Source organism: Salvia miltiorrhiza, chromosome 7 (assembly GCF_028751815.1).
Source record: "Salvia miltiorrhiza cultivar Shanhuang (shh) chromosome 7, IMPLAD_Smil_shh, whole genome shotgun sequence".
Lineage (NCBI taxonomy): Eukaryota > Viridiplantae > Streptophyta > Magnoliopsida > Lamiales > Lamiaceae > Salvia > Salvia miltiorrhiza.
Genome location: NC_080393.1, coordinates 10770798 through 10793212, shown reverse-complemented (window position 1 = coordinate 10793212; position 22415 = coordinate 10770798). Strand labels below are relative to the sequence as shown.

General features: G+C 36.8%; 5 protein-coding genes across 11 annotated transcripts; 2 read left to right on the top strand and 3 right to left on the bottom strand.

Annotated features, from left to right (window-relative positions):
- Window positions 1-1670: 1670 nt before the first annotated feature.
- LOC130992618 (uncharacterized) lies at window positions 1671-5356 on the bottom strand. Of its 6 annotated transcripts, none has more exons than XM_057917331.1 (5): window positions 4896-5356; window positions 3221-4166; window positions 2899-3127; window positions 2180-2262; window positions 1671-1911 (listed from the first exon to the last, which is right to left on the bottom strand). In XM_057917331.1, the coding sequence occupies exons 2-5, from the start codon at window positions 4115-4117 to the stop codon at window positions 1846-1848; spliced, it is 1275 nt and encodes a 424-aa protein (XP_057773314.1). In that variant the 5' UTR covers window positions 4118-4166; window positions 4896-5356; the 3' UTR covers window positions 1671-1845. The 6 variants fall into 6 exon arrangements, with proteins under 6 accessions (XP_057773314.1, XP_057773313.1, XP_057773312.1 ...); XM_057917330.1 differs by having other exon boundaries at window positions 5004-5345; XM_057917329.1 differs by having other exon boundaries at window positions 3221-4147; window positions 5004-5258.
- Window positions 5357-6951: 1595 nt separating this feature from the next.
- LOC130992578 (PHD finger protein EHD3) lies at window positions 6952-10905 on the bottom strand. Of its 2 annotated transcripts, XM_057917267.1 has the most exons (8): window positions 10733-10905; window positions 10232-10553; window positions 9570-9725; window positions 9197-9306; window positions 8974-9100; window positions 8673-8762; window positions 8528-8581; window positions 6952-8328 (listed from the first exon to the last, which is right to left on the bottom strand). In XM_057917267.1, the coding sequence occupies exons 2-8, from the start codon at window positions 10463-10465 to the stop codon at window positions 7468-7470; spliced, it is 1632 nt and encodes a 543-aa protein (XP_057773250.1). In that variant the 5' UTR covers window positions 10466-10553; window positions 10733-10905; the 3' UTR covers window positions 6952-7467. The 2 variants fall into 2 exon arrangements, with proteins under 2 accessions (XP_057773250.1, XP_057773249.1); XM_057917266.1 differs by having other exon boundaries at window positions 8974-9306; window positions 10733-10903.
- A 526-nt stretch (window positions 10906-11431) lies between these two features.
- LOC130992682 (probable calcium-binding protein CML44) lies at window positions 11432-12169 on the bottom strand. Its single transcript, XM_057917433.1, has one exon. The coding sequence runs from the start codon at window positions 12137-12139 to the stop codon at window positions 11672-11674; it is 468 nt and encodes a 155-aa protein (XP_057773416.1). The 5' UTR covers window positions 12140-12169; the 3' UTR covers window positions 11432-11671.
- A 2888-nt stretch (window positions 12170-15057) lies between these two features.
- On the top strand, window positions 15058-17167 carry LOC130992576 (uncharacterized). Its single transcript, XM_057917264.1, has 2 exons — window positions 15058-15949; window positions 16032-17167. The coding sequence occupies exons 1-2, from the start codon at window positions 15228-15230 to the stop codon at window positions 17128-17130; spliced, it is 1821 nt and encodes a 606-aa protein (XP_057773247.1). The 5' UTR covers window positions 15058-15227; the 3' UTR covers window positions 17131-17167.
- Window positions 17168-18483: 1316 nt separating this feature from the next.
- LOC130992598 (TOM1-like protein 4) lies at window positions 18484-22415 on the top strand. The gene is made up of 10 exons (XM_057917299.1): window positions 18484-18926; window positions 19306-19448; window positions 19877-19955; window positions 20038-20136; window positions 20208-20321; window positions 20643-20788; window positions 20931-21012; window positions 21115-21200; window positions 21296-21490; window positions 21742-22415. The coding sequence occupies exons 2-10, from the start codon at window positions 19342-19344 to the stop codon at window positions 22331-22333; spliced, it is 1500 nt and encodes a 499-aa protein (XP_057773282.1). The 5' UTR covers window positions 18484-18926; window positions 19306-19341; the 3' UTR covers window positions 22334-22415.

Below are 22415 nucleotides of genomic sequence, written 5' to 3'. Positions count from 1 at the left end.
GTTGAGTTGGAAGGAGACTGCCATGGTGTTTGTAGCTATGAGTGATTCTTGAAGGTTATCGTTGAGTTGAGATATATATAAGTTTATGTATAGACTCGTAGATTACTGATTTCCTTAAATCCGTGCTGCATTTGTAGACACTAATAACCTTGATGCTGAAGTTTTGTATAGCCAAAAGATTGATTCCTATCTTTTTACCTTGCTATGCTGAGTGAAGCAGGTGTCTTGACATTCATGGACATGCGACGAGGTTATCTTGGCTACTTTTCTTGATGAGATTGCATTAATATTATTTCAATTGGAAAGTGTTATCTTTGTTGTATTCTAAATTGAAGGATTTGATTTGAGAAGATGCTGGGCCTCAAATTCATCTTTTGCAAGAAACAATATTTTATGAATCGACATTCGTTCAATATTCTCAATTTTTTTTTTGTAATACACATTGAAGTGAAGTAACACTAAAACCATCAATCTTTCTTATATATTCCTATGAACGACGATGTACAATAAGAACATTATGTCATCATCAATTGCCGAATACAGTTTCAACACGTTTATCATCCCGTTATTCCACTATAATTAATATCGGATGAAGTCCCATTATAAACATCTCAATTTTCATGATGGGATGTTCCATTGTAAATATTACATTCTTTTTTTGACAAATAATTATGAGGCTAATTAATTAATGGGTACATCACCTACTATCTTTCTCTACCTACTTCTACAAATTCTAGTTTATTTCTCTTTTCCTATTAATTCACTATATCTACTAATTACATATTTTTTTATCTCTGTCTAAAAGTAATGAAATGTTTGTAATGGGATGAAAGGAGTATTATATAAGTTTCACCCATGAATATATATGGGTCAGCGGGTTGTATTTTTATTTTGTTTTATTTTATCTTTTTGGGTTAATTCATATAATCAAACCTACGAGGATACCGATCTATATAATATATATAAAAAATCTATATAATATATAGAAAGGAAGTTTTTTCCTTTAGTTTTTGTCTCTCTCCTCTTACCAATTTTTCTCACTATTCTATCTCTTTTTATACCAATTTTCTCTCCTTTTTTTCCTTCTAAATTTTTTAAAAATATTGTCAAATTTATTTTATGAAAAAAATATTCAATATGCACCTTCGTGATAAGATCTTTAATATGATGTAAAAATCATCAAAAATAAATTTAAAATGAATAAATTATGAAAATTTTAAAATTTAAAACACTATTTTATCTTCTCTCTTCATTCAAATTTTACAAGTTTTGTTTATATTTGTATGAAAATATTTATTTATTTATTATGACGCATAATACTTTATAATAATAATATGTAATGCTAATTTTAATGATTAAATAATTTAAAATTATTTAATAACTATATATAATTATCATTACATTTTATACAGTTAAAAATTTAGGTTTTCAAATTCAAAGTTTTATTGAGCAATTGATGTGAATTATTTTATTTTATTTTTAGAATATATTTCATTTTGTATTTGTTTATATTTAAATATATCGTTCAACTTCAATATTCATCGTGCATCGTAGTTATGAGTGTACTAGTTGAAATTAAACGACAACATGAGATGTGACATCAACAAATTTAAGATGGCACAAACTGGTAAATCTTATCATATTCATATACTGCGAGCTACCATACCCTATTTAGAAATATGAAATTTTATCAGATAGAAATATGTTGATAATGATACTATAATCATCATCCACGTTAAAAAAATGGAAATCGAAGGCTAACATAGCAAAAAAAATTACAAATGCCTAGCAACCAAACATTCTGCATCATCAAAAATGTAAAACAAGACTCAGATCTTTACCATCTCAGCGGGACCTCGGACACACAGCGAGGCATTCGTCATCTAGCCAAGGGAAGAATTCCTCCGGCTGCTGCAAATTCCGGTAATCAACAGAAATTTTATCAGAAAATTAGACCAAAAGAGGTTAACACAATCTGTCAAAGGTGAAACCAAATATACAGTGGCTCTCGTTGATTCATCGCCTCAAGATGTGTTCATTCAAAGCATATCTTTCAAGAGTAAATTATTTCACTGTTTCTGCATGCATTGCAGTTTCTACCACGCGCAATAGAAGAAAATGTGAAGAATGTGACTAGATGAAAGCCTTTAAGAGCACAAAAATCTGACGAGCTACTGACCTTTATCCATAAGAAGAATCCTCGTAGAAGGTTTAAACGTTTTGGCCGGTCGCCTTGCACTTGTCGGAGCTTTCTGTCCAGAGCTGTATTCGATAAAAATAACAGTTTTTACAGATTCATAAATAAACTCACAACTCACAAGTTTAAAAATTACAAAGTTTTTACAGATTCATAAAGAATCTCACAAGTTTCAGTAAAGTTCATTATATTTAAAACCAAACAAATGCCAAAACGAAACTAAAGCTTCTCTTCACAAGCTAAAACTCACACATTAGAAACAGCAATTTAGAGCATCTTTTTCACTATGTATGTGTGTTTCTTTCCCCTCTTTCCAGTAGATTGCGTGAGGAGACAAGACAACAATGGATCAAAAAGGTAAGAAGTGATCCTTCAAATGTAAGCTAGTTTGCCTGTCCATTGCTATCTTCTCATACTATAATTATAACACTCGACTTAGACTAGTACGCGAACTAGGAAGGATGAGAAACAACTTCTTCCTCCATCTCATGTTTCTACTTTCTTTACCAAGTCCAAATCTTAAAGAGAGTTATTTAATGATATGCTTAATATGACACCAACTTTGACAGTCTGTTTCCCTCTTCAAGAACTGATTTTGAAGTGGGATGAAAGCAATGGGAACATCTTTCAAGAATCTTGAGACTAAGAATCTATGAACTTCAGCAACTTCTTGAACAAGATCCTCAAACTCTTCAACTAACCTGGATAATAATCGAGATAGGACTTCCCATCTTCCTGCGTTCCAACCTGTCTCTCCCTCCCACAACGCAGATCTAAGTGGCGCTCTTTTGGCTTGTGGAGTTTGATATCTCGCCATAGCTTATTATACTCCTCTTTATCAAAAGGTTTTTCAAGAGCAGCAATAACCTTGCGCCTAAACTCAGACAGCCCCGTTTCATCCCTATGGTGTGAGTTGCTGCCCTTAATTGCCTGCATAACTAACAAACTAGTCAACCAATGCTATACGAATAGGAAGAAATATGTTTCTAACATAACTAACCCGAGAAAATTTCAGATTCCCACCTTGTAGAACGTGGTGCTGTCTATGATCTCCAGATCAGAGCAGGAGTCATCATCATCATCATCATTGACTTTCATAAGCTCTTCATTCCTCTCGTTATACACTACTTCATTATCCTCATCCTTGTAAACATAATGGTTGTTGACAAGTTTGAGGCCTTGGTGGAACTTATCATACTCAGGATCGAGCTGGATCATATCTTCGTCATACTCGCTCTTCCACTGAGCCCTTAATCTTTTCAGATTTTGTGAGGAGACACGATGAGAAACAGGATCCAGGACCACTACATCCTCCTCCTCACTCGTGGACTTACTCCGTGAATTCATCCTAGTCAGTTTTTCCGTCTGATTGAAATGTTCATCATTTTGCTTCAGAGCACTCCTCAACTTTTTTCTAAATTGCTGACCACGGTTTCTATCCAAACTTGAATCTCCTTTGAGTGCCAATGATTTTGGATTCTCTTCCCTCTGACTCCCGGAATCAAGAACCCCTTGAGTCTCTGCACGAGGCATCTGATCCGAAGGTCCACCATCCTCGTGTTTCCTCAGTGTTTCTCTAGGTTCTTGATCACACTCTATGTCTGAGCACAAAACTCCTTCATATGGAATGACAGCCCTCGAACCATCTTCCTCGTATTCAATCATGTACGCCTTGTTGTGCTCCTTCAAGTTTGCTATGAAACGCATATAATCAGGATCATTTTTCTCCTCCTCATCATCGGAGAAACTGCAATTATGCTCTTCATCAGTTAATCTCAGCTCTTGATTCGACTCCGCGCTCTTCTGCTGCTCGGGACATGTGCTCAACAAATGGTGCATGTAATCCACGTCCGCACCGTTTTCAAGCAGCATTCTACGTAATTCATTGCGATCATATGTTTTTTGTATGTTGCTTGACATGTTTGCATCTCTTTCAAATTTCTAACATATCTGCAAAAAAATCACAACACTGCTTGTGCATGAGATTTTGTATGTGGGAAAGCAGGAAAGTTGAATCATTCAATGTCATCTAGTTTCTAAATTTCACAGTCATAACAAAATCATAGTAAAAATTCAAAAATATTAGTGCTAGTGCTCTTATTGATATGCAACTAATTAGCATCTTCGAGTTATCATTTATGTGTAATTTAAACCCCAAACCATCAAATTAAAGAAGGTAAACCAAGTCTTGGAACAAGAAATGCATTCTTTGATATCACACACACACACACACACAGGGTGACAAGTGAGAGAAGGAAAAGTCGAAGCTTGAACTCGTAAAAAAAAGGGACTTATTAAAACTTATTTTCAACAATCAATATGAGTGAGAGAAAAAAAACTACTAATAGCTTAGCTAGTACTACAATATAAGTAAAGCATTCTTTACAACTACTGAATTTCTACTCAGAAACCAGCCATTTTCTGCTCCACAACAAATAATGGAATTAAATAAAATCAAATCTTGAAACATTCCACATTTATTGAGGAGCAAAAAAAATTAGAACTAAGTTGAAGAAGAAACCAATTACACTCAGTGCCCAAATCTCAAGAATCATAAACATAATTCGATTTTTAGCAACATTCAACACACGCGCACACACAACAACAAAAACACACATGCGCACATGAATCTACAAAATTTGAACGGCCTAGATTGAAAAAACAAAATATCATCAAGTAGTTCAAACACCTCCTATACCTTTACACACTGACTCACGTAGTTGCAGCTTCCAATATTCATAAAATTTTTTTTTAAAAAAAATGAAAACTTCAATGCCACTCGATAGCAGAAATTTATTCCACTCACCTTCTCCACAAAAAAAAGAAAAGATTCGAGAACGCGCGAGGTTTCTCAACTAGTGAGCATCGGTGTGTGTATGTGTGTGTGAGAGAGAGCTGCACTTTAAAGTCGAAGAGTCATAAATTTGTCAGAAAAGTAGAGCAAGAATCGTTTGACGGCGAAAAAATAGATATTTTTGGGTGCATTTAATTCGGAACGTAAAATTTTGGGCTTGGCCCGAAAAGCTCTTTACCCTCATAACTTTCCTTGCACTTTTCTATCTGATTAAGGAAAAGATGCAATTTATGGAGAGCAACGATATCTTCTCTTCTTCCTTATTTGCGTAAACCATATTCAGTTATAATTTATTTATGTTTGGTATGAATAAAAATTAAGAGTAAAATTTTGAAGTAGCCAAAATGTAGCATAAAACACAATTTATGGCCACACATTGAAAAAATACAAATTTTGGCTATTTTTATTGTTTTGGACGTTTTTGCCCTTAATGAGGCGGACTGGGTAGGATCAGGCACGCGGGTCGCGTGCCGGGTCGGGTTAGTAGTGCCATAAGTGCCAAGATTTCGAAAATCCAAAATAAAACCAAGTAAAATAGTCATTTTGGCACTTATAGCACTAATAGTGCCATAAGTGCCAACGGAAATTCAAAATAAAACTAAGTAAAATGGTCATCATCACAAATACAGAAACAACAACATCATTTAAACCCTAAATGGAACATCTAAATCCTAAATGGATAATCTAAACCTAAATGGAACATCTAAACCCCAAATGAATAATCTAAACCCTAAATGGAATATCTAAACCCTAGGGGGAAGTGTGCACTTATGGCACTTATGGCACTATTAGTGCCATAAGTGCCATACGTGCAGCACAGATCAGATCAGATCAGATCAGATCTGTTGATGGCTGAAATCGAATGAGGCGAAGATCAGATCTGCCGATGGAGGAGGCGGCGTAACGATCAGATCAGATCCACCGCCGCCTCATCAGATCAGATCTGCCGCCGCCGCCTCATCCTCCGCCACCTGATCGACCTCCTCCACGCTGCCGATTTCAGAGGACCGGATCTCCTCCACCGCCGCTGCCTCATCCTCTACTCCGACGAAGTCTGCCCAAGCCGCGAGAGCTCCGGCGAATTCTCCAAGCTCGGCGCCGCTGGAGAGAGAGATATATGAGAAAAAGAGAGGAGAGAGAGAGAAGGGTAGAATAGTCATGACATACAAAAAATGGCCAAAATTTATGTTTTTTCAAATGGTAGACAAAATTTGATGTTGTATGTTGAATAGGGCCATTTGGCCCTATTGTTTCTAAAAATTAACTCCACATTAATAGAGTTTAACTCAAGCTAGTTGAGTAGCTTTTGAGTTATTATTATCGGGTTTGTGAGCTTTATTCAACTTGACAGAAATTTTAAATTCACCTAAATATTTTGTTAGATTCATTTAAGACTAGAACAATTAATGCTTTTTTTTAGATTCATTTAAGATTTAAGATTAGAACAATTATGTTTTTTTTCACAAAAGGCGGGAGTTCATTCCAAATATGTGGTGCGACAACATCTCTAGTGACTTTCACTAATGTGTATCCAAAGGTATGTTGAATTAAATTTTATTGTACTTATATTGTGTAGTATTATATAATTTTGAAGAACACGGGGTGAAATGCTAGTATTGAGTCAAGTCGAACTCAAACTAGTCGATTTTGCTATCGAGTTGAGCTCGAGTTTTGAGTTTAACAATTTTTTTGGATTGAGGGACAAAGACAACTCGATTACTAAAATCTTGAATTCACAAATACCATATATAGGACACAACAATAGCATATAACAAAAATATGTAAGCATATTCCTCTCTGATAACCTTACAAAATTCATCGTGAAGATGAAAATATAATACAAAAGCAAAGATGTAAAATATATGAGTATACATGACAGCAGACAGCCAACACAATAAAATTTATGGCTCGGAGGGAGAAAATATGTCGTCAATATTAATATGGGGAGGAAAATACATGAAATACAACATTTGGCTTAGTCTAGGCTACTAAACAAGAACATAGCAATATTTCAACATACAGTAAATCTTTAGTACAATTGCAACAACTCATTTCAATACAAGAGATATCCAGTTAAACCTATCCCACAAGAATCAACTCCAAGTGCATCAAAATCAGGGGCAGAAACGATTCTTTCAGATCGGTTTCCAACGCAACGCTCGGTATCATGACCTCGTAAAAGAATATTTACTACAAACTAAAGCACCTAAATCGATTCCAGAGCAACTGTCAGTCTACAATTCTGCAAGAGAATTTACCTCGAGGAGCAAAAGGAGAATCCCGTCTCCTAGAGATGGGATGATTGAAGTCAAAAGTCAGCCTGTCACAAAAATGTCAGTCGTTCGAATGATGCAGTAATGTACAAGCGTAAACTTCTTGATCTTTCCACCAAAAAGAGCGACTTTGTCAGGCTCATTTAGCTTTCCAACTCCATTGCAGCCATATTCTCTTCATAGTTCAGAGTTTTGGCTGCATTTAGAAGCATATCCACCCCACCTGATTTGTTCAAAGCCTCGCTGCACTTCAGTTTTCCATTCAAGGCTCTCTTTTTGGATGCATTTTGTTGCATATGCTCGTATGTCCTCCGGGCTCTCTGGATACGCTGGATTCCACTATCGCATTTTGGGCAGAACCATTTCCCTTTTGGTATAGTAGAGAGCGGTGGCTGCATGCAATAGATGTGGTAACCATGATCACAGCCATCGCACAGAACAATCTTATCATCGTCTTTATCAGTTAAGCAAGCTCTGCACAGACAGGAAGGGCAATACCAACAAGGGCCATGCGAGATAAGCTGCTTAGTTGTTAGGCATTTCTCATGGTAAAACTTGTGAGGACAAAAGCTGTGGCCACAAATTCTATATTCTCCATCACTGCCAACTTCAGTCCTACATACTGTGCAGTTCTGGAACTCTTCATTGGCAACTAACTCATTTGAACTCCCCTCTAATTCTTCTGTTGCTATATCATTCCCAAGCTCATCTTCTCCACCGCTGCCATCACATGGTGACACAAAGGCATTTAGCCTCTCACAAGCTATGCAGTTCTCATGCGAGGATTCAGTTCCCTTTGCTATACAGTTGGCACAATACCAACTGCTAGAAGGGATTTCTGTAACAGCAGGCTCAATACAGGAGATATGAAACATCTCCTCGCATGAATCACATATTAGACCAGTTTTTCCATCTGCCTTTTCCCTACAACACCTGCAGGTATGGACTTCATCGAGAGCACATGTCTCCGCCAGCTCCGGCTTAGTGTGGGCAAGGACTTCAACCTAAAAATAGAAACACATTATTGAAAATACACCAGTAATACAGGAACAATACATTTTTCGGCCAGCAAAATGGGCAATATTACTGAATGGATCATATTAATGGAAAAAGGATGTAGTACGGGAAATTATACACTTCAGGTTTAAAGGCAGCAATCCTTTTTCCAACTTCAAGAAAGAGTAAAAAAAAAGAAACAAATACCTCATGTTTCGTACCCTCAGACATGCTGTTAGCAGGGTTGCTTACCTGAGGACACTGAAAATTCTATATGTCAACACCAGCTGCATAAGTAGACAATCGGGCAAGAAAAAAGACAGAAAGGGCTTCTGCAGGGCAATTCATTTACCTGTTCGTGCAAAGAAGCCATAGTTTTGTCCGATAGGCACTTAGCAAGAGCAGTTATATCAGAGCCAACCTTTTGGAGCTTTGCCCAAAACTACACAAAAAAGTACGACACTGAGAACTGAAGCTCAAACAAATGCGATACATATGAAGTATTTTCTTCTTCAATTTCATAATCCCAGATATCCCACATTAGTATTCTCGAAGTAGCCACACATTCTGCATAAATAAAATTCCAAGGTACACGTCCAATGATACATTTAATGCCCCAACTAGCAGATTTATGTAACTTCAAAGAAAAGTACCTCTTGAACATCAGACTGGAATAGCAAAGGCGACTGTTCATATGCTTTCTCCTTCATCCTTGTGCTTATGTGATTCAAATCAAAGAGTTTATCTGGCTTTATGCCTTCAAAATTTTCAAGGAGTAGACTGCATAGTCGTGCAAACTGTTCTGACATAAAAACATCCACAAAGGTGCCAATACAACGCTCTGTGAAAGTGGTAGTATATAGACCATTTACTGACCCACTAGATGTCAAACCAACATTTGACTTAGTTGCATTCTGGAGACCATCAAGCAGAGTCCCATTCTGAGATGTGTTTTTCCTCCAATGTTCAGAAGAACGAACAGAATCCTTGATAACAAATCATGTTAACTAGTTAAGATGCTGCTAAATAGTGCATGCATTTCAAATCCGGTTTGAAGAGATCAAAACATACCAATTCATCATCTTACAATTAATAAATAGGTAAAAGATAAGTCATATAAAGTCCAAGTCATATTCAATCATAATTTTTCACAAGTATTAGTCATGGTCACTTCTGACATGAAATAAAATTAAAAATACGACGATGCAAATAAACTGTAAGGTTGGCCGCTTCAGGACAAGAAAAATACCTTTATAGTAGTTTCACTACAACTTGCTGTTGGGAAAACAAGTGCACTTTCCATGCACTTCTTCAATCCACCAATATCGAGCGACTGGCAAATTTGATCCAGAATAATGTTTCTTTTTTGCTTGAGTGAGCAACCATTGGAACAATCTGCACCTTTCTGAGAACATTTAGGTAGGTCAAGTAAGAATTTAATTGATTGGGAAATCAAAAGTATCTCAGCAGCCTGAGAGAACAGATGCATAAAACAGATAGACACCAACAAAGATGGATGGATGAATGTGGAATCAGAAAATGAAAAATAGGCAACATATCTGGAAACATAGGTGGAATGTGACAAGTAATTGCTGAACTGAAAAGAAAGTACAGAACAAATCCAACAATAAAAATCCCAAATCAAGGGGAATGATAATTCCGACTCATCAGTATGAGTAACATATAATATTTTCTAAAAATTGCAATCACTAGTCTTGCAAGACTGTTCCAACTGAGAATCTACAGCTACTAACTCCTAACTATAAATTAATACTAGTGGTTAGCAAAATAAAATGAGAACTCAGAACCAGAAGAACCTACTTTCAACAGTAAAGTGAAGAAATGAAACTTATATATTTTGCTACACATCTTATAATGAAGTATATTTGGATATAAAAAAAATCACCGCACCTTCTCACTCAGCTGACTCGCTGAATCACCGAAAACCTTCCCACACTCCATAATCTTGATACTCTTTCGCCTCTTGTAGGTAAGCAAGCTATCTCCTCCCAATCCCGAAGGACCAGCTTCAGCATCGACTGCAACGCCATTAGCCTTCACCTCCTCAACATCAGAGGACCCTACTAAACTCTCAAAATTACTTCGACCACCGTTCACATTACTTTCATTGTGAGCATCCACCATGCCTAATCTTCAATTAAGCAACGCTAACCACCTAAGAAAACTGTCATAACAATTCGGACCCGGAGCAATCAAGAATTTCGAATCCCCCCTGCGAATTCAATACCCACAGTGCAAGAAATAATTGAATTAAGTCGGACTACAAGAATCAATCAGCGGCAACACACCGTTCTCCGAAGAAAAGAACTAGAACTTACTAAGTATGCATAAACTACAAAATTGCCCGAGAATTTCAAAATTCGTACCCAGAGTAGAGAAGTGAGGACTTACTGGAGTTGGAGAGTGGAAAGAGATAGGGAGAGAAATGTCGTTAGCGGGTGGGATTTGGAACCCTAGAGAGATAAAGTTGCGCCCAATTTGTGCGTATTATCTGAGACAGAGAGATGGGAGGGGGGTTTTCAAAATTTTGAAAAATGAGTTATTTTTGCTTCCGGCGTTTCGTTATTTGCTTGCTTATTCACCGGCAACCGACGAAACCGGTATATTAGATTGTTAGTTCTATTACAAATACGATCAATTTCTGAAAAAAGGAGACCCTATTTCAGGGGCTGAATGTTTTGTAGCCAATCTACAATGAGAAATTCAAATCAAGTCAACTCCACAACATTAAATCAAGACATACCTCTAATTCATTTTACTTTATTGTTAAGTTATTACTTTGGGTAAATTTTCAGGTCAATCTCTGCTGATTGTCGAAACCACACTTGAATTTCCATTAAATCAAATTCCAAGATAAAATTATAATCTATTTGCTTAGATACAATACGAATTTTAAGCTTTTCTCCCATAAATAATTTTAAAAAAATGGAGTAGTTGTCACAATCACTCGACATAAAAACCTTCAAATTAATCGTGATATTTTTACAGTAAAGGAGTATGGTTGAAATGTTCATAGACTCGCTTTTATTGGATTCTTTGTGCAATGATTTTTACAAAATTATCCAATATATTAGGAGGTGCACAAAAATTTGGATTTTGCACGTACCCTCGATAAAAGTTAAATTCTGCGTCTCACTAAACAAATTAATCAAGGCAAAAGGGACTGAAAATCACACAATTAACTTTTATACTCCTGCCTAACAAAGTAACAATCATAACACCACATGCAAATGAACATATATATCTCCCTAGTTTTCCCCTTGGTCTTGGAGAATTAATCAACCAAACAATCCAAAACACATCCATCAACTTCATCATTAATCAACCAATTCAACTCTTTCTCTCATGATCATCAGCAGCAGCAGCAGCAGGTAGTGACATCATATCCTTAAACTCCTCGAAATCAAGAACTCCATCAAGATTCTTGTCGTAAACATCGATCATCTCTCTACAATTTTGCCCACTCTTCTTCTCCCACAGCCCCATCTTCGTCAGCACCATCTGCAGCTCCTCGCATGATATAAACCCATCGCCGTCGACGTCGAAAACCTCGAAGGCCTTCGACAGGTCGCCGTCGTCTGCATTCATTTTAGGCTCGATCGTGGCATCGTAGAAGAGCAAGAACTCGGCGTAGTCGAGATCGTTCGGGCCCACGAGCTTCTCCAGCTCTTCCGACGTCGTTTGGATTCCGATTCCCTCAAGAAGATTCTGCAGCTCGGCGATGGAGATTCGGCCATTGTTGTTCTTGTCCAAGTTCTTGAAGATTTTGTGGAGATCGTCTCTGCTGATTACTGACATACTTCTAATTGATGGAGAAAATAAGAGTTTTTTTTTATGAGAGTTTTTGGTGTGTTGAAAGATTTGTGGAGTTATTGATTAAATATAGACAAGGGATTCTCTATAATTCGTTTATAGGTTTGTTTGAGGAATAAATTGCATACTAAATTTTGGTGCAAATGTGAGTTAATGACTCGAATTTGGAACTTTTTTTAATAATGGGACAACGTTTACTAGATGATAAATTAATGCTCAATCTTTCATTTTTTTTTTTTTCAGATTTAGGTTCTAATTAATAAGATATTTTCGGCGTTGAAATCCCACGTGGGAAGTCGTCGTAGTTCTGGACCCGTCACCCACGTGGAAAATATGAGATTATATTTCTTTTTAATCAAGGATTAGTATGATTTGGTCGTGTGATTTCCCGGCATGCCCTATGAAATTATTTAAAACGCTAGAAATATGAGGTTTAAATTTGTAATTTTATTAAACGCTGGGATATTATTGGGGAAATGCCCAGATTGCGACGTAAACTAGAAATTTGACCTAAATCATGACTAGCGCATTTTGATTTCTAGCAATTTGCTAGAAATTGGTCATCCCCCCCCCCCCCCCCCCCCAAAAAATGCCGAAATCTGTTCTATAAAGGTAATTAATTTTCTGTTGAAAATTTAAGAATGCTAAATATATAAATTAAAAATAGTGGTACTATTTTTTTTTCAGAAAAATAGTGGTACTATTGATTGAAACGTCCCAAGTCATGTTGATTTGCACGTGAGCACCCATAATTTATTTAACAGTTTTTTGTTTTTTTGAGAATAATTTATTTAACAGTTATCCCTATTTAAAACACACCATTAAATAACTGCCACAATTTTTTCCTCATTAATAGTAATTAATGTCATCAAGATTTTTGATTTGTACTAAAAACGTTGGAACAAAATAAAGAATATTTCTTTAAAGAACTTTTGACGTTATAAAAGTAGTGTGTTGTAAATTTGTGATGGATCCGGTGATGGCCAAAAATGAGAATGGTATAATCCTAATTTTACCCTTTTTAAATTACAAGTGATATCTGAATATAATTAATTATGTAATTCGTACACATGCGAGACCGCACCACCATCCAAACGGTGGGAAAACATCACCGCACGTAAGCGAGAAATGCCTTGCGTGTGGGACCTCAATACTAAATAATACAACATATATCGCACACAGGTGAGAATACGACATCACCTAAATAAGTGAAAAAATATGACCACACGCAGTCGAAATGGAACCTAATTAAACAAAAGTTTGTACTCTAAAAAAAGTTTGCTTTTAATTGTTTTTTCTTTCATAAGAAAATAAATATCTTTGTTATGTTTATGAAGCCAAAAGGAAGCAGCATAAAGATTTGGAAATAGTGCCAAATATTCTTGTGTCTGTTTTTACCTTCTCGTACTATTTGGACTCGATTGATACGCGGTGTGGAATAAGGTGTGATATGTTTGACTGTAATATTTTTTATTATATATCATATTTGATAAAATATATTAAAATATTTGTAAAATATATATTGTTTAGTGATATATTGAAAATATATAAAGTCAATCATAATTATATTTAAGATTTGTATTACATATATAATCTATGTACTTATACTTATGTGGTATACAGAAATCCTCACATAAATATAATATTTCTGGACTTTTAATTTATAAAGGACCGTGTGTTTCTTATTACTTCTTATCAAACAAGATATTAAGGTGTCATAGATATATTATACACCATAATCACTCGTACCAAACAAGTCATTTTGGTATAATTAATGTATACTATTATGCCCGCCTGTGTGATGCACAACGATCATCAAATTTGAAAGATATTTTAAATAAATAAATGAATAAAAATATTAAATAAAGTTAAAATCAAAATATAAGCAAAGGCAAATTATTTTAAAAAATACAATCCACATCAATTTCAACAAAGAACTTTAATCTATAATTATTTTTCAAATGTATTTTCAATAGTTGAAATAACAATTAAATTTTATTGATTGATAATGAGTGTAGGTATATAATTAAATTCATCAAAAATCAAAATCATGATAAAATCTTTAATTGTAAAATTAAATTATCAAAAATAAATTTAAAACAAATAAGATATAATTATCTAAAGTTAAAAACACATTATTTTTTTTTCTTATTTTTTTTCTCTCTCCTCCGTCTGTTTTCTGTCATATTTCCTCTCCTCTCATCTTTCGGCTCTTATATTTCTTCTCTCTCCTCTTTATTTTTTCATTTATGCTTTCTCTCATCTCTCTTCTTTTTTCTCTCTACTTTTAAAATATTATCATTAATTAATGTAATAATTACAACAATGCTACTAAATTGGTGGGAAATTTTTTGATAAAAAAATTATGTTTTCATATAGATATAGATATCAATGTCCAAATTTTTGCTATTTCACAGTGTTTAGATTTTTTCTTCTTCCTATCTCAATCTTATTTTTCTTCTTCCCTTTCTGCAATTTCTCATCTTCCAATAACCTCCGACGATTAAGTCTTTAGCGGCGTCAGCTCAATAACGGCTGAAGATAAATTTTGATATTTTCGAAAAATTTGACAGTCCTTTTCCTCTCATTGTATCATGTTCTGTCAATCGAGTATAGTACTTATTATTTATTGAGCTTAATCAATCTCAAGCTCATTTTGAATTTCTTTTTCAAATTTATTTCAAATATATAGCTCGACCCAACAACACTCATGGAATTGGGCTAAGATTCAAGATAAAGGAAAGCACATTCATGAAAGTAATTAATATATATACTAGCTAGATTCACATGAAAGCAAAGAACAAACTTATCAAAACTATTTGATAAGTTTGTTCTTTGCTTCCATGTAAATTTTGGTATATTTCTTTTCCGTAATATATATACGTATTTCCATCTAATTATAAGGGCAGACTCACACACACACAGCTATATCCTATATGTTGATTCATTATACTTGCATGCATTCTTAATTTGTGTAGTTTCTTGATCTATTAATTATACATCATGGCATGCATGCTCTCATCCATTCAATTGCCTTTGAAAACTTTATATTAGTTAGTAAATTAACATATATATGGAGGAGAAGGTAATTAGGCCATTCTATCATGAGCACCCTTTGATTTTAAAAGAAAATAATGTGGAGAGAGTAGATTGCTATGGATGTGGAAATCCCATAGCTAATTTGGAGATGGTATATGTTTGTATGGATGATGATAGAATGATCCTCCACAAAAAGTGTGGAGAATTGCCTAATGAAATAAGGCACCCGAAACACCCTCAGCATCCCATCCACCTATTCGATTTCCACCCACTGAAGCTCCATAGATGCGATGTTTGCCGTCGCGACATCAAGCTACTCGGCTACCGATGCTCTATCTGCGAGTTCGACGTGGACGTAGCGTGCGAGAAGATCGGCATCGATGCCATAACCGAGGAGAGGGAGGAGCTGCGGCACCCGAGCCATCCTCATCACCCTCTCACGCTCATGAGAAAGCCCGCCTTTGCGTTTCACTGCGATGGCTGCGGCGATCGGGATGTGGACATGGCCTACATATGCAGCGCTTGCGAGTATATGGTTCACAAGAGGTGCGCCGCGTTGCCCCTCCGGCGTGAGAGCCGCCACCACCACCACCACCTCTGCCTGGCCTTCTCCTTCCCCGAGAAGCATCGGAGATACGCGTACGAGTGTGAGGTTTGTGATAAGCTTTTGGATAGGACGTGTTGGCTCTATTTTTGTGGCGATTGCAGATACTTTGTCCACGTCAACTGCGCTGGGTCCTCCACATTACCACGCTCGTAAGATCATACGTACTACTACTTTTCTTGATTTATTAATTTGTTGTTTTTAATTTCTTCAATTATATATAATTTTTGTTAGGAATGAAGATGACGATGTGATTGAGTTTCCACTAGATGCGAAGGATGTCTCCGACAAGTTAATCACACCTTTTGTCATGAGAGAAAAAGGTGGTAACTACATCCCAATCCCAAACACTAGTAGTAGTAATTCAATATTTATATTCAAAATTCACGAGCACCCTTTGAGTTTAGTTAGGGAAGCTGCAGAAGATGATGAGTTGAAGATATGCAACGCATGCATAACTCCCATATCTTCTCCTCCATACTACAAGTGTGATGTTGATGTTTGCTCATATTTCATCCACTCCATTTGCTGCTTCTTACCCAACACTCTACACTCATATCAACTATACGGCGACTGCCAAGAAATACCCAACAAAACCCACATCTTCAGCCTCTACAAATCAAAGGGCAGGATCTCGCATTGGAATTGCCAGCTGTGTGGCTTCCCCACCAACGGAATGGGGTACGCGTGCGACGACTGCGGGATGAAGATAGACATCAAGTGCGCGTCTCTACCAACAAGTATCAGGCACGCATCTCGCCCTCGTCACAAGCCTCTACTCCTGACTGCTAGGGTTAATGAAGAAGAAGAAGGTAAGAGCAACATCAACATGTGCCGTGTTTGTTACGCTAGGGTTAAAATAGGGTATCGCTCCAGTGAGCACGACGACGACCGGGATTTCGCCTTGGGATTGGAATGCGCGCTGCTGCCGATGAGCATAGCAGAGCGGGAGTGGGACAAGCACACGTTGTCGCTAACGTTCAACGCGTGTCTGGACCATCCCTCCGATTTCTTCTGCGAGTTTTGTGAGATAGAAATGTATCCCAAGGGCTGGATGTATCACTGCCGCCACTGCGATGTTTCCTTCCACATTTTTTGCATGAGGAACGCTTCTGGTCGCTACAGAAACGTCAAGTTTGGGAGGAGGCTCGAGTTGGGAGATATTCACTCGAATCACCCTCTCACTTTCACTCACGTCACTCTCAAGAGAAGATGCGATCTTTGCCATAAAACCAATGTGTTTACATATCTTGGATTTGAATGTGCCTCCTGCTACTTTGTTGTGTGTGAGGATTGTGGATGTAAAGAGTTGGAAAAGATTTCAGTTTCTTAAACTCTAATTAAATGAGTGTGGACTCTATTTAATTATCTTAAAATTAGTATTAAAATATACTCCTTCCGTCCCATTAGAATTGACACTTTTGAGTTGGGCACGGAGATTAAGAATAAATGATTAAGAGTGTAAAGTAGGTAGGGTCCACTTATTTTATGTGAGTAGAGAAAGTAGACCACATAGTATTATTTTAAGAAAGTGCCAATTCTAATGGGAATGAGGGAGTAATAATTAAAATTAAATAAAAATGATTAAAAACTATCCCACAAAGTTAAAAATGGGACACAATTAATAAATAATGAGATAAATTAATGATCCCATGTGCTATATGCACATACATTTTAATTATCATTAATTCTATCTGGCTAGCTAGCTAGTAACTGTTTGCATTAAACTTTTGTGTGTGGCACACGATTGTTATGTTTTTAGATTAAATACCAAAAACAGGTCTATATGTTTTTAGTGAAAATTACATGTTTGAGGAAACAAGAGGGAGAGCGAGAATTTTGAAATAAATTAATCCTGCAGCACATCACATGCGTATGCGTTGAGTCTAATTTAAAACAAAATTTAAATTTAAAAGCAGAAAAGGCGCAGCAGCGATCACCACTTTAAAAAGCACAACTTTCCCGAAGCAAGACTTCATCATTAAGTTATACTAAGTGAAATTGCGTGAATTCTACTCACCAAATTAATATTGTGGCTGAAAATCCTAAATTTCGGATCATTTTTGGGTCTTCACTCTTCACCGGATCGGATGTCTTCGTTGTGTGACGTGTGTTGTGAATAAATTATCATTTTTTTGTATGTAAATTACATGGAAAAAACTACATCACGCATCAAGTAGAAATCATATGTGACAAATTAAGATTGATTTGATTTAAATATATGAGATGTATGTTTGACCTCAAAAATATTAATTTCGCGATTAAGTCATTCTTAGACATATCATTTTAGTTAATTTATGCTGTATTTGAGAAAATTTACTTTATGGACAATGTCTAATTTCGAGAAAAGGGATCCTAGCTACATGTTTGTATTCTTTTTATAAAGAAAAAGAAAGTGATAAAGGCAAAATAAGCTAAGGGCGAAGTTTTTCTGGATGAAGACACACTTGATAATAGTTAAATACTAGTATTATTATTTTAAATTGATAATTATTTGTATAATAAATAAATATTAGGCAAAAACTCATGTATATGTGAATGTCCGGTTATTCATTTTAATTATGATTAATAAATTATAATTAAGATTAATAAATATTAGATTAATCATTTTAACTAAAATAAATATACTGTACATTGGGATGAACAGAGTACACTAATAAGTAGTACTAGTATTTATTGGATAAATATAGTTAAATGAATAACGAAACTTGTTACCAAATCCAAATGGAAGTTGTATTGGATCACCTAATGTACTCAATTTTCTATCGCTTTTTTCTTACCAAACAGGCAAACACGCTCTTAGACCAGTTCTCCCTCCCCTTCTCTCTCTCTCTCTCTTACACTATCGTCGTGGACTAGACAAAGGACCTGAGGAATTCTGACCGGCATTCTTCCGAAGATCCCACCTTTCTTCTTAGAATTCTCTCGCTCCCGATTCCATTCCCATGATTCGCGATCTCATGTTTCCATATTTCAACTGGGCCGCTTTGTGTTCTTGAAAAAAGAATGATCTTTGAGGTTTTCTTGGCTGGTTTTATTTCAATTTTGACTTGGTGGCTGAGTTCCGATTTCGGGGGCCCCCTTTTCCTCGGATGCTGTATTGCTTTCTCCAACTAGACTAGAGTTTTGGTTAGTTTTTGTTACACACCAATTTTATGTCAATAACTTCTTCAGTTGCAGCTGAAGTGACTGGAATTAGAATTTTTTTTTCAGTCCAAATTTGTTTCTTCGATGTTATGTATGTGTTTTGTGTGTATCATTATGAATTATTGATATGTTTGTGTTTAGGCCCTCATCATTTCCTTATGGGTGTTAGTCTTGTTTGAATTTTTTCCTTTATGGTAGTGAATTTGCCATACATACATACATTTAATACAGATTGTGTTGATTTATAATGGTTAATCATGTCTTTTATTGATTATGAAAGTTCTGATTATGTTTATGTTGTATGCATTCAATCTGATTTTATTGCTTTATGTCAATGAATTGATAATGTGGTTTGTTTTAGGAAGTGAGAAGGTAGCAGCTGCAGTGCGCGAAAAATATGGCTAATGCGGCAGCTGCTGCGGAGAGGGCTACCAGTGACAAGCTGGCTGGTCCGGATTGGGCAATAAACATCGAGCTTTGTGATATAATAAACATGGATCCTAGGTATTAGTTCATTCACTTTGACAGTACAAGCGATCCATTTTCGTGTGAGAGTGCTTCTTCAGGCCAAATGTAGTTAGTTTTGAGAAGTTGGGTGATGTTTTTCTTTTGCAAGTTGTAAAGATCTGCTTTAGTCTCAACTGGTAAAATTTTAGTGACGATATTTCTGTCGGAGATGATAAAAATGGGATGTTAAATACTCTTGGGGGTTTCTCTTTAACCCCGGTGAAGCAAGGAGACTTACAGTAATCACCTCGTATTCAGACTGAAGCAAAATAAGAAAGCAAAACATGACATTTTACAATACTGTTTATATATATCACATCTGTATGAACCTTAGGACTGTGTATGTAATAATGCATTTCTGCTGCATTGTTGTGGATGGGGTGAATGTCTGTGTGTAATCTTATACCTGAATTCAAAAATATCAGGCAGGCGAAAGATGCACTAAAGATAATCAAGAAGAGACTGCGGAGTAAAAGCCCTAAAATTCAGCTCCTTGCACTGTTTGTAAGTATTCCTTTCACTTTTCTGCACTCTGAATAGATACACCGTAAGATGTATCCATTAAATCTAACACTTTATAATTTAGGTGCTCGATACTCTGAGCAAAAACTGTGGGGAGCTTATATTTCAGCTGATTGTTGAGCGGGATATTCTGCGTGAGATGATCAAAATTGTAAAAAAGAAGGTACTGTCGCCTTCTTACCGGCAAATTTTCTTGTATGTATATTTTATATTTGCTTATAATGTGTGTTTCAGCCTGATTTAAATGTGAGGGAGAAGATACTCGTGTTGGTCGATACTTGGCAAGAAGCTCTAGGCGGAACTAGCGGAAGGTTTCCCCAATATTTTGCTGCTTACAATGAACTGAAGGTGACAACATCTCTCCCTGGTTTTTTAGTTTGCATATGTTACTCTAGAGCTGTATCCACAGTGTTATTTTGAGGATGTTTTGTTGTGCAATATGATAGTTTTCTCATGGAAATATTTCGAGTTTGCGTAGAGTAGAGTGATCTCTGTTGTTTATGTTAGAACTAAGCCCAACAAAGGAGGAAATGAGTGAGATCTTTTATGTTCCCCTTTTCTGTCAATTTTCAATTATATGTTGTTGCCTGACTTAAGTCGAGCTGCGGAGCTAATCATTGCCAAATTCGATCACGCCAATTAAGTTTATTCGTTTTTCAAAATATGCAGACTGCTGGTGTTGAATTTCCACCTCGAGAGGAAACCAGTTTGACTTTGTTCACTCCGCCCCAAACACATACCGTATCTGAGGCTACTTTTCCGTATGAGGATGCAGGCATTGAAGCATCGTTGGAATCTGATGCCTCTGGACTCAGGTCCCTGTTACTCTATTTGCTTGCGAGTTCTTATTTTATGCATGATGCTTTATTTTCTCGTTCCAAGTCTCTCCAAACGCTTGAGATGCTTTCGAGTTTCGAATTCAAACATGAATTTTCGTCTTTTGGTTTCGTCACTCAGCCTGGAGGAGATTCAGACTGCTGAGGGACTTGCCGACGTTCTTATGGAAATGCTGACCGCCTTGGATCCGAATAATTCGCAGGTTCAATTACGTTGTCGTTTTATTTAACTCCCTCTTTTATTTCTGAACTATGCAAAATCATATTTTTGGTACATATTTGATTTGTGATATTGCTCACCATAGGGAGTGAAGGACGAGATCATTGTCGACTTGGTCGATCAGTGCCGTTCGTACCAAAAACGAGTCACGCTTCTTGTGAACGAGACCACGTAAGTGTGTGCTACTTTATTCTGCTTTTCTTTCTCTGCATTCTGTTGGCTCATTGTTTATGCTAAATCACACCCTTTTTTCCTGCCTTTGGCAGAGATGAGAACCTTCTATGTAGAGGATTAGCATTGAACGACAGTTTGCAGCGAGTTCTTCGTCGCCATGATGATATCACACATAGAACTCCTCCAGTTCCAGCAGTGAAAATAGAAGAAGCTCCAGTCGCGCCTCTTATGAATGTGGACCACGAAGATGAAGAGTCGGAAGATGATTTTTCCCAGCTGATGCGCAGGTTAATCATAGTTTGTATCCCCAACTTTCATAGTAGTTCAAAAGATGTCTCCAACTTACGTTTACACTCCAAAAACCCTCGACTTTGGAACAAGTTTGATTTATGTTTCGCTTTACAAAATCCGGCGGCGGAACAATGAGGCACCTTGCCGGATTCTTAGAATTACGAGTTGTTTCTTTTAACTTATATTGAATAATGCATATTCTGGGTAGTTCACTCATTGTTCTGTTGTCGGATTCTGTAATTTGCAGACCATCGAGGGATGCATCACGAAAGGCAGAGCCTGCACAGAGCAGCCCCTCTCTTCCTCCACCAAAACTGGCTAGCACGGATTCAGGCAAAGCTGGTCGTCTCAGTGGCGACGCTTATGAGACAGAACGGCCATCTCCGAGCGCAGCTGTCCCGGCTCACTCGAGCAATCGAAACTCCTTCCTCCCTCCACCAAGTCCAACGCGTTCATCATCCTCTGATGACGACTTCATCAACCCCACAGCGTCCGCGCTTGCTCCAGCACCAGGTCTCAACGGAGTGATGAGCAAATCTGCGGATCCGTTGCCGCCACCTGCTGCAGGTAACATTCTTCTTCCTCCTCCACCAATCAGGTATAACCAGCGGGAGCAGTTCTTCAAGCAAAAGCAGGCGAATGGTGGCGGTGGGTCTAGCTCGAGTAGTCGGTCTTCGGGCTCCTCCTTTGACGGCCTGGTCGGGCAGACCAAGAACCTGTCGCTGAGGTCGCCACCGGCTGCCACAGAGCAGGAGAAGTCCGATGATGCGCTTTTTAGAGACTTGGTTGAATTTGCTAAAGCCAAGTCATCTTCACCCAGGCCAAATAGGTCATTGTGAGAGAAAATGTTGTTGCTTGTGAGTTTGGATTCTTCTGTATTATTGAAACTGTTTAAATAAACATTTATGGGATCTTGGAGAA

Bases quoted from the DNA above. Each gene is read 5' to 3' on its own strand.
- LOC130992618 (XM_057917327.1), bottom strand. From the start codon at position 4,117: ATGTCAAGCAACATACAAAAAACATATGATCGCAATGAATTACGTAGA. The intron at 3,128-3,220 runs GTGGGAATCTGA...TTAGTTATGCAG, and splicing joins ACAGCACCACGTTCTACAAG to GCAATTAAGGGCAGCAACTC. The intron at 2,263-2,898 runs GTTAGTTGAAGA...TATCGAATACAG, and splicing joins CTATCTCGATTATTATCCAG to CTCTGGACAGAAAGCTCCGA.
- LOC130992578 (XM_057917266.1), bottom strand. From the start codon at position 10,465: ATGGTGGATGCTCACAATGAAAGTAATGTGAACGGTGGTCGAAGTAAT. The intron at 9,307-9,569 runs GTATTTTTCTTG...TTTGTTATCAAG, and splicing joins GTAGTGAAACTACTATAAAG to GATTCTGTTCGTTCTTCTGA. The intron at 8,329-8,527 runs GTATTTGTTTCT...TTCTATTTTTAG, and splicing joins CTGAGGGTACGAAACATGAG to GTTGAAGTCCTTGCCCACAC.
- LOC130992682 (XM_057917433.1), bottom strand. From the start codon at position 12,139: ATGTCAGTAATCAGCAGAGACGATCTCCACAAAATCTTCAAGAACTTG.
- LOC130992576 (XM_057917264.1), top strand. From the start codon at position 15,228: ATGGAGGAGAAGGTAATTAGGCCATTCTATCATGAGCACCCTTTGATT. The intron at 15,950-16,031 runs GTAAGATCATAC...AATTTTTGTTAG, and splicing joins TCCTCCACATTACCACGCTC to GAATGAAGATGACGATGTGA.
- LOC130992598 (XM_057917299.1), top strand. From the start codon at position 19,342: ATGGCTAATGCGGCAGCTGCTGCGGAGAGGGCTACCAGTGACAAGCTG. The intron at 19,956-20,037 runs GTAAGTATTCCT...TTTATAATTTAG, and splicing joins TTCAGCTCCTTGCACTGTTT to GTGCTCGATACTCTGAGCAA. The intron at 20,322-20,642 runs GTGACAACATCT...CAAAATATGCAG, and splicing joins CTGCTTACAATGAACTGAAG to ACTGCTGGTGTTGAATTTCC.